General features: G+C 46.6%; 1 protein-coding gene across 1 annotated transcript in view; it reads left to right on the forward strand.

Annotated features, from left to right (window-relative positions):
• Positions 1–10,440, forward strand: part of LOC109874715 (laminin subunit alpha-3-like) — a 110,258-nt gene that overhangs the window by 75,737 nt on the left and 24,081 nt on the right. The window contains 12 exon segments of the mRNA XM_031809694.1: positions 1,059–1,260; positions 1,536–1,662; positions 2,119–2,258; positions 3,568–3,683; positions 4,814–5,025; positions 5,264–5,468; positions 5,746–5,890; positions 6,081–6,221; positions 6,594–6,755; positions 8,666–8,767; positions 8,894–8,977; positions 9,115–9,345. Of these exon segments, the coding sequence (XP_031665554.1) occupies positions 1,059–1,260; positions 1,536–1,662; positions 2,119–2,258; positions 3,568–3,683; positions 4,814–5,025; positions 5,264–5,468; positions 5,746–5,890; positions 6,081–6,221; positions 6,594–6,755; positions 8,666–8,767; positions 8,894–8,977; positions 9,115–9,345 (1,867 nt within the window).

Consider the following 10,440-nt stretch of genomic DNA (forward strand, 5'->3'; position numbering starts at 1 on the left):
CTTCGGGTCATGGATTATCACTACAGGCTCCGGGTCATGGATCATCACTGGAGGCTTCGTACGTGGAGCCGGAACAGGACTCACCGGACTGAGGAGATGCACTGGAAGCCTGGTGCATGGAGCAGGCACCAGATACACTGGGCCATGGAGGCGCACTGGTGGTCTCGAGCGTAGAGCTGGTACAACCCGTCCTGGCTGGGGCGCTGGCACAGAGTGCACCGGCCTGTGAATGCTCACTGGAGACACAGTGTGCATCACCACATAACACCGGTCACATGCTCCCCACAGTAAGCACGGGGAGTTGGCTCAGGTCTAAACCCTGACTCTGCCAATCTCCCCGAGTTCCCCCCCAAAAAGTGTTTTGGAGCTGCCTCTCGGGCTTCCGTGAACGGGTCTTGTCCCCTTCCATAATCTCCAGCCCGGTCCAGCTCGACCTCCAAGTTGGCGCACGCTGCTTGGTCTTTTTGTGGTGGGTAATTCTGTCACGTTCTCGGTCTTCAAACTCCCTGTCATAAATGAGCCAAGGCACAGCGTGCATGTAATTCCACAGCATTAATAAAGTGAAACCTTCACAAAAAACAGGTAAACAGAAACCGAACGTGATGCAACCGTGGCGCACACAAAAAAAATAATAATGACCCACAACATTAGGTGGGAAAAAGGCTGCCTAATTATGATTCCCAATCAGAGACAACGATAGGCAGCTGCCTCTGATTGGGAACCACACTCGGCCAAATACAAAGAAATAGAAAACATAGAATGCCCACCCAAATCACACCCTGCCCAAACCATATAGAGAAATAAAATGTCTCTCTAAGGTCAGGGCGTGACAGAACCCTTTCCACAGAACCAAAAAGGTTCTACATGGAACCAAAAAAGGTTAACTTATGGAGACAGCCGAAGAACCCTTTTTGAACCCTTTTTTCTAAGACTGTAGTGCACTATATATAGGGAATAGGGTGCCATTTTAGATGCGCCCTCAGAGTTGCTTCAACCTTCCCCTCATCTGTTCTGTTCCCCCTCCTCTCATCCCTCCCTCCTTCCATCCCTCCCTCCAGTCAGTACTGTGTTCCCAGCCAATATGAAAGGCCCTCCTCAGCTCTGGTTCTGGACGCAGCTCGTGACGGGCGCCTCTCCTCCCACCGGGTTGTCCCCCAGCAGAGGGAGATTGAGGAGTGGAGACAGAGACGACAGTCAGGGGCAGGGGGGTTCCCTCTCCCTGGAGTTCAGAGTGAAGGGGTACTACTAAAATCTCCCCAGGTACATGCATGGAGATGGCCCACATAATGCTGCTGCTTGGAGTGGGACCTGGCACTGGAAAGCATGTGGGGCTTGAGACAAGAAGCTCTCAGCTTCACTAACATTAATGGCAGTAACTCTGACATATTTAGTTCTAAATATATTATAGCTGTATGTTAGATAATGAGCATGTTTCAAATTATGCAAACACACTTTCTCTCATCTCTTACTGTCTCTGTGGTATTGACCAGAGGATGTTTCTCAACATGTGTTCATCCTGTGTTGTGTTTCTCCAGAATGAGATCAGTTTCAGTGCCAGAGTGGAAGCTCCTGGCAGGTATGTGTTTGTGGTTCACTACTGCCAACCTGAACACACCACCTTCCCTGTAGAGGTGCGGGTGGAGGCTGGACGCACCTGGACTGGTGAGTTTGGTGCGCAATGTGGGTGTATAAAGAGGTTGACCCAGATAGATATGGTTGGATAGAGAGTGTATATGATACAGGATCTTACTGACCCCCGACATCACCGTCCAAGATGTTATGAAATCTACAAAGAATGAATGTGATATCAATTGTCATAAACATAGTAGCTAGTTCCTTATTCTATGGTATTGTTGTAGAAGGAAAGGTTTTGGGGGGGTTCTAGTGGTCTCTGGTGATGGGGGTGATTCTCTTTTAAGAGCAGATTAGGCATCTGACTCTCGCCCCACATGACAAGATGATCAAAGGTCTCGGACACACTTTTGATGGGAATGGGGGTTGATGGGGAGGGATTACCGCGTGGCGCAACTGATGTCTTTTCCCTTCCCTCTTTCTACTCCTCCCTCTCTCTCCTTTACCTTGCCTCTGCTCCTCCCCCACATCCCTCTCTCCCCCCAGGCTTTGTAAACGCCTCCTTCTGCCCTGGTGTCTCTTGCTGCAGGAAGGTGGTCATCGCTGAGAGGCGCATTGCTCTGGACCTTCTCCAGCAAGACCTGGTCATCTCTCTCAAGGTTCCACCCAGGAAGACTCTCACTCTGGTCAGTCACATACAATTTGTTGGTCAGTCATGGTCACTGGGTCAATTCCTTACTCTGGCAATGTTCAATGTCTATACTAGCATACCACTAAGAATACATGCCCAAATTGTTGCTTCAATGGCCTCCCGGGTGGCGCAGTGGTCTAAGGTGCCACCAGAGATTCTGGGTTCGAGCCCAGGCTCTGCCGCAGCCAGCCGCGACTGGGAGGCTCATGGGTGCTGCACAATTGGCCCAGCGTCATCCGGAGTTAGGGAGGGTTTGGCCAGGCAGGGATATCCTTGTCTCATCGCACACTAGCGACTCCTGTGGCGGACCGGGTGCAGTGCACACTGACCAGGTCGCTAGGTGTACGGTGTTTCCTCCGACACATTGGTGCGTTTGGCTTCTGGGTTGGATGTGCGTTGTGTAAAGAAGCAGTGGGGCTTGGTTGGGTTGTGTTTCGAAGGATGCATGGCTCTCGACCTTCGCCTCTCCTGAGTCCGTTCTCGACCTTCGCCTCTCCCGAGTTCTCTCCTCTGTGTTATATCATGTCCCAAACAACAACAATGTGGTACTGTATTCTACCTGGCAACACTCCACTGCACACTGTTAGAGCTTTCCAACCTTGTAACAAAGTGAAACACACAGCTAAGTTTGTATTTGCTCTAGAGCAGGGGTAGGCAACTAGATTTAGATGCGGGCCAATTTTTTTGTTCGGAGTAGATGGTTGGGGGTCCGGAACATAATTATAATCATTTGTACACTGCAAATGTACCAAATTTAAGCCCAAAAAGAGAAAGAAAATTGCATAGAGACAAGATTACATACCCTATGTCTATTTTTTTAATTTGTGGGAATACTTGGGGACAGATTTCCTAAATGAAACACATTTTTATCTGGATTACTGGTGACTTTAGTCTTTTGTTCACCCCAAACAAACCCCTGAGGTGCCTTATTGCTTTTATAAACGGGTTACCAATGTATTTAGAGCAGTAAAAATAAATATTTTGTCATACCTGTGGTATACAGTCGAATATACAGTACCATGTCTGTCAGCCAATCAGCATTCAGGGCTCGAACCACCCAGTTTATAATGCAGCATACCCCACATAGTATGCCACTGCAGACCAACAACAACAAAACAGCTCAACGTATCACTGAAATGCCCAGTCTTTTGTTTGTTTTTAAACCTTTTTTCAATTTAAAGTCTGTCAGATAAAACCGTTTCTTAAGCTATGATAAGTATCAAAGTGGAAGTAAATCAGAGAGACAAGCCTACAGCATTGTTTAGTTTTGACAAGATTTGTTATGTTTTGTTCCTTTTCTTCAGGATTATATCTTGGTGGTTCCTGATGATAGCTACACCCCTGATCTACTGAAAGAGAAGCCACTGGATAAGTCATCTGATTTCACCAGACAGTGTGAAGGTCAAGGCTTTTATATCGAGTAAGTATTCAGTTCACTGACCGTGCTCTCAAGCCTTAGCAAAACAACCTGCCTTGTGGAATGGGTTCAACTGCTTTGCTGAGTGATTTGAAGATTAGATGAATGAGTATGATTGATATTGTAGGATCATTTGATGTTTATTTGAAACTTAAGTATATTTGAGGTATTTGCTTCCTACACTAATATATTACCAGAATATCCTTCCTAGGGAATCCCATCCACAATACCGTCCTTGGATGTTATTCTAAATAAAGCCCTCTAGTGGTTGATCAGTGGTGAATTTTCCAATAATTTACAAGCTTTTACAATGCATGTTAAAGGTGAAGGTAGACTCGGCCTGCATCGCAGTTTCTAGCTGTGCCACTAGAGATCCTGGTTAGAGTCCAGGCTCTGTCGCAGCCGGCCTCGACCGGGAGACCCATGGGGCAACGCACAATTGGTCCAACGTCACCCGGGTTGGGGAGGGTTTGGCTGGCAGGGATGTCCTTATCCCATCGTGCTCTAGCGACTCCTGTGGCGGGCCGGGCACAGTGCACGCTGACATGATCGCCAGGTGTACGGTGTTTCCTCCGACACATTGGTGTGGCTGGCTTCCTGGTTAAGCGGGCATTGTGTCAAGAAGCAGTGCGGCTTGGTTGGGTCGTGTTTCGGAGGACGCATGGCTCCCTACCTTCGCCTCTCCCGAGTCCGTACGGAGTTGCAGCGATGAGACAAGACTGTAACTACCAATTGGATACCACAAAATTGTGGAGAAAAAGGGGGTACAAGTTTTAAAAAATGCATTAAATCATTTGTAAAGGTAGACTCAGCGATTTGACCTATTTGCAGAAAGTAAACATCATAGTGGGTACATTTTCGCAACAACACCACTGTTTGGCGGCCTGGCTACTTTGCTCTGAACAGCGTGAGGCGAATCCGTGCACATGTGCAGATACTGTGTGTGACTGTGTGAGAGCGAAGTCTTGCGTCTCGTTCATCTCAATATCTGTGGTGCTGCTCTTGGAAATGTCATTTTGCTTTGTCTACCTTTAAATGTGTGGATGTAAAAACTGTAACTGGAGAATTTCAGAATTACTTTTTTTGATTGACCCCTGACCTGAATGTTCTCGTCCTGATCCAACTTCCCACAGCCCTAGAACCTCCTCCCAGTTCTGCCAAGTCTCAACACGCTCCCTGGTAGCAGCCTACAGTGATGGGGCCCTGCCTTGCTACTGTGATAAGTCAGGAGCCATGGGGCCCACCTGTAACCCTGTAGGGGGCCAGTGTCCCTGTCGGCCCCATGTCATCGGTCGACAGTGTACACGATGCGCCACAGGATACTACGGCTTCCCCTACTGCAAACGTGAGTGGATTTGACTTACTAAAATGTCTCTCTCTCTCTCTCTCTCTCTCTCTCTCTCTCTCTCACTCACTCACTCACTCACTCACTCACTCACTCACTCACTCACTCACTCACTCACTCACTCACTCACTCACTCACTCACTCACTCACTCACTCACACACACACACACACACACACACACACACACACACACACCTACCCTAACCTAACCTGTCTATATCCTTTGTTCCCCTTCAGCCTGTGAGTGTGGCCAGCGGCTGTGCCATGAGGTGACAGGCCAGTGTATCTGCCCGCCCCAGACAGTGAAGCCAGCCTGTGATGTGTGTGAGAGCCAGACATTTAGCTACCACCCTCTAGTGGGCTGTGAGGGCTGTGACTGCTCCCCCAGCGGAGTCAGGCCCAACGCAGGGAGAGACTGTGACCGCGATACCGGACAATGCATGTGAGTGGCCTTCTGTCTGATCTGACATACACCATACTGTACGTGTCACTAATACCAGTGTGTATCATATGTGGTGATTGTGAATTATTGTTAGATTATTGTGTGTTTATTCGTATATGCCTATTCCCTCCAAATAAAATGTAAGTGTGACCATAGCTCTTTAAATTTGACCCTGTTCTGACATGCTTTGTGTGTGTGTGTGTGTGTGTGTGTGTGTGTGTGTGTGTGTGTGTGTGTGTGTGCGCGTGTGTGTGCGTACGTGCGCGGGTGCGTGTAGATGTAAGCCCAGGATCGGGGGGCGCCAGTGTGACCGGTGCGCTGCAGGTTTCTACAGGTTCCCTAAGTGTCTCCCATGTAGCTGTAACCAGGGAGGAGTCACAGCAGACGTCTGCCACCCTGACACAGGGCAGTGCCTCTGCAAGGTGACTGACTATACACGATAAATATACTACTTGTAAAAGGAATAATGATTATCTACAGTACTGTATGTGACATTTACAAATAGGAAGACTCTGTACACTGCCATATAATTCCCTTAAGGGTTTACGTACGCCATAACAATATTTTGACCACTGGCTTTCGCAGTTTAACATGTTTTTTCTGTTGTTGTAGAGAAACGTCCAGGGAGCCCTCTGTGATGCCTGTAGAGACGGGTCCTTCCACTTTGACCCCTCCCACCCCAGGGGCTGCATCAGCTGCTTCTGCTTTGGAGCCAACAGCCAGTGTCAGAGCACCCGCAAACGCAGGGGGAAGGTGTGTGTGTGTGTGTGTGCGTGCATGCATTTGTATGGTTGTGTGTTTGTATATGTGTGTGTGAAGATTTAAAGGTGTTTTCCATTGATACATTATTGGGTTTCTGGTCTATAGAAATCTAAAATGGCGTGTTATTATTATTATGTACTTGTTCAGACACATGATCCAACAAAAACTGATCTCGCCACATAACCAGTGTTGCATCAACCCAAATTCCATAGACTGGATATACCCACAGCTTTGCCACACCTGCGGAACATAAACCCATTGCGCTCCATTGCATACCACAGCATGCTATTCCTATAATGGTATTTCACCTAATCACAGACCTATAATATATAGTACAATTCTCTTTCCATCCGCTTCCACTAGTTTGTGGACATGCGTGGCTGGCGTCTGGAGAGAGCTGACCAGGAGGAGGTGACATCAGTTCTCAACCCATCCAGTAACACAGTGGTAGCAGACATACAGGAGCTGCCTGGCACTACTCAGCTCCTCCACTGGGTGGCGCCTCCATCCTACCTGGGAGACAGGGTGAGTGGAGCGAGTGGGACTCAGGAGGAGCACATGTACTATTTATAGAATAGTTCAGTTTAATAAAGAGGATATGTTTCAGTAATATTTGGAAGGTCTTTTTATATTAGATGTTAGCATTTTAAGCTAGAATCCTTCGTTACTACATCCATTTTTGGGCTCATGAGGTTAGTTCAACTGTCATACACCGACAGAACCCAAAATATAAGCTTGTTTTGCTCCAATGTTTGCTCCAATGTAAATGTAAACAAACACTATCTAGCGCTAAAACTATAATTTTGATATGATAGCTCAGCCTGTGAATTCTCCAGGCCCATCCAGGCCCATCCCTAATCTGTTAACCAAAACAGAGGCGGGGCGATCACTTTATTGTTTTAATTAAGGACTCTAGCTTTAACATTTGATCAATTGTTATTTAGTGGTGTCAACAGGAAAAGTATATGAGGAGTCAGTCTTAGCAGCTGCCATAGAGCCTAACCAATAGTGCTTTGACCTGGTGGGTATGCTACAAAGTAGGATCTATGCGTTATCCAGCTAACTTCAATAAACAACCAGAAATAACTCAACTTGGATGTGTGTTCTTGGTTGCTGAGTCAATTAGACCATGCCCCTTCAAGCTTGTCTTAAATATACAATATATACCCTACCATTCAAAAGTTTGGGGTCACTTAGAAATGTCCTTTTTAAAAAATACAAATAAAAGCACATTTTTTAATCCATTAAAATAACATCAAATTGATCAGAAATACAGTGTAGACATTGTTAATTTTGGAAATGACTATTGTAGCTGGAAATGGCAGATGTTTTATGGAATAACTCCATAGGTGTACAGAGACCCACTATCAGCAAACATCACTCCTGTGTTCCAATGGCACGTTGTGTTAGCTAATCCAAGTTTATAATTTTAAAAGGCTAATTGATCATTATAAAACAATTTTTGAAATTAGGTTAGCACAAGTTGTTCTGATTAAAGAAGCAATACAACTGGCCTTTTTTTTAAGACTAGTTGAGTATCTGGAGCATCAGCATTTGTGGGTTTAATTTCAGGCTCAAAATAGCCCAAAACAAAGAACTTTCTTTTGAACCTCGTCTATGTATTCTTGTTCTGAGAAATGAAGGCTATTCCATTCGAGAAATTGCCAAGAAACTGAAGATCTCGTACAACGTTGTGTACTACTCCCTTCACAGAACAGCGCAAACTGTCCCTAACCAGAATAGAAAGAGGAGTGGGAGTCCCCGGTGCACAACTGAGCAAGAGGACAAATACATTAGTGTCTAGTTTGAGAAACAGATGCCTCACATGTCCTCAACTGGCAGCTTTGTTAAACAGTACCCGCAAAACACCAGTCTCATCGTCAACAGTGAAGAGGCGAATCCGGGATCCTGGCCTTCTAGGCAGAGTTCCTCTGTCCAGTGTTTGTTCTTTTGCACATCTTAATATTAGATTTTTATTGGCCAGTCTGAGATATGGCTTTTTCTTTGCAACTCTGCCTTAGAAGGCCAGCATCCCGAGTAGAGCAGCGGTCTAAGTCACTGCATCTCAGCGCTAGAGGCGTCACTACAGACCCTAGTTCAATTCCAGGCTCACAACCGGCTGTGATTGGGAGTCCCATAGAGCAGCACACAATTGGCCCAGCATCGTCTGGGTTAGGGTTTTGCCGGGGTAGACCGTCATTGTAAATAAGAATTTGTTCTTAACTGACTAGCCTAGTTAAATAAAGGTTAAATAAAGGTTAAATAAATAAAAAACTCCTTGTTCCTGCTTTGTAATATACCCCCCAGTTCTGCACTGATTCAGACCATAGAATTAGAATGATTGCTAAGTCATTCATGAATGTTCTATTCATTCAATTTCTTTAGTTTAGACCCAGTCCCAGTGACTCTGACGGAATGCTCTGCTCCTGTCTCAGGTGTCTTCCTATGGGGGCTACCTGACCTACCAGGCCAAGTCATTTGGGATTCCTAGTGAGGGGATGTCTTTGCTGGACCGCAGACCTGATGTCTTGCTCAGTGTACGTACAGTATGACATATCATCACTCACGGCTAATTATGACATCTCTCTTATTGGTGTATAAGTCATGTATAACTCACTTCCTGTTGTGAGTAACCCAGTGTTGTTTCTCTGTGATGTCCTCAGGGCAAGGAGATGGCCCTGGTCCACATGGCCCCAAAGACCCCCGAACCAGACAGACTCCACCAGGGCAGAGTCCAGCTAGTGGAGGTATAGAAAACAGTTTTTCCTACCTAAAACGTGGTCAAACTGAGTCCTTATTCCATTCTATCTGTTGTGAACAACACCTTTAAAGCACTTCAAAGTGTACACTCCCTCACTAATACCTATCTGTGTGTTATGTGCAGGGGAACTGGCGTCACGCCGGCACCAACCGGCCTGTGTCCAGGGAGGATCTGATGGTGGTCCTGGCTGGGCTGGTGGCTCTGAGGGTGCGGGCTCTTTACTTCACCCAGAGCCAGAGACTCAGTCTGGGGGAGGTAGGCCTGGAGGAGGCTACAGACACGGGGGCCGGGGGCCCTGCCAGCACCGTGGAGCAGTGTGCCTGTTCCCCTCTCTACAGAGGAGACTCCTGCCAGGTTTGACACGGGCCGTAATGATCTTGTTCACTCCTAGTCCCCTAGGTGTTTCATATTGACATACAGGGGTTATACAGGCATAAGCAATATGGTTAAAGATTTGAAGAGTACTCCTGAGGTGCCTTGGAGTCTTATTTTGGAAATGGTAGTATGTCCAAGGCAAGTTGGACTTTTAGCTCTCAGGTGCACAACAAGCAGGGCTGGGAGCTTGTGCTAAAGGTCAGTTTGGGATTGGGAAGGAGAGGTGGGAAAGACAGTGGGAGAGCGAAAAGGATTAGGAGACGGTAGTAGAGAGAGAAAGAATACAGGAGGGGCTGAGAGAGAGAGGTGACGACTGATAGGTCTAGTCATTTTAGAAAAGAGAAGAGTTGTGACACGCCCAAACAATGGTGCCACGCCCGGGGTGAGTGAGGTCACTGGCAGGCAGAGGAAAAACCCTTCAGCCCATCAAAGAGACGACGGTTTAAACAACCCTGTGTGGAATGTCCTGGAAAAAAACCCTGTGTGTCTGTGTGTGTGTGTGTCTGAGTTCATCAGCCAAGCCCAGTAGCCCCAGGCAGAGGGAGAAGATGTACAATCACCATGACATAATATTAGACATTCAATTACTGCTGTAAAGTGCTCCACTGTGGCATGGTAACAGCAGTTAAAATACAATAAAAAACATTTACAGTACGATGGTCATCAAGTTTCAACAGAATTCTTCCCCTTGGGGTGTTTAGTGCATGGGTGGGTCTCTGTAAGCATTTTCCCCCTGAAAATACACATATTAAATTGAATGTAGATTAAACCATTTTTGGTGTGTAACCCCTAGGGATGGGCGGCTGACAGTGAAGATGTGGTCTTGTTACCCTGGCAACAGTGTCCTGATGACTTTACAATAGATTTTCATTTGACTTGATTTAGTTGTTTTTTTCCCCATTTTGTGGTTGTGCTCTAAGCAGTGTTATTTTGTGTGTGTGTGTGTGTGACATCAACGTCCTGTAATCAGGTGTGTTCAGAGGAAATGGATAATATATAGCCGGCGGCAGTAATAAAAAGGAGAGGCACGCTGACACACAGCCAGTGTGGTATCTGGCAACCTGGGACGGTGTT

Source organism: Oncorhynchus kisutch, linkage group LG30 (genome assembly GCF_002021735.2).
Source record: "Oncorhynchus kisutch isolate 150728-3 linkage group LG30, Okis_V2, whole genome shotgun sequence".
Classification (NCBI taxonomy): domain Eukaryota; kingdom Metazoa; phylum Chordata; class Actinopteri; order Salmoniformes; family Salmonidae; genus Oncorhynchus; species Oncorhynchus kisutch.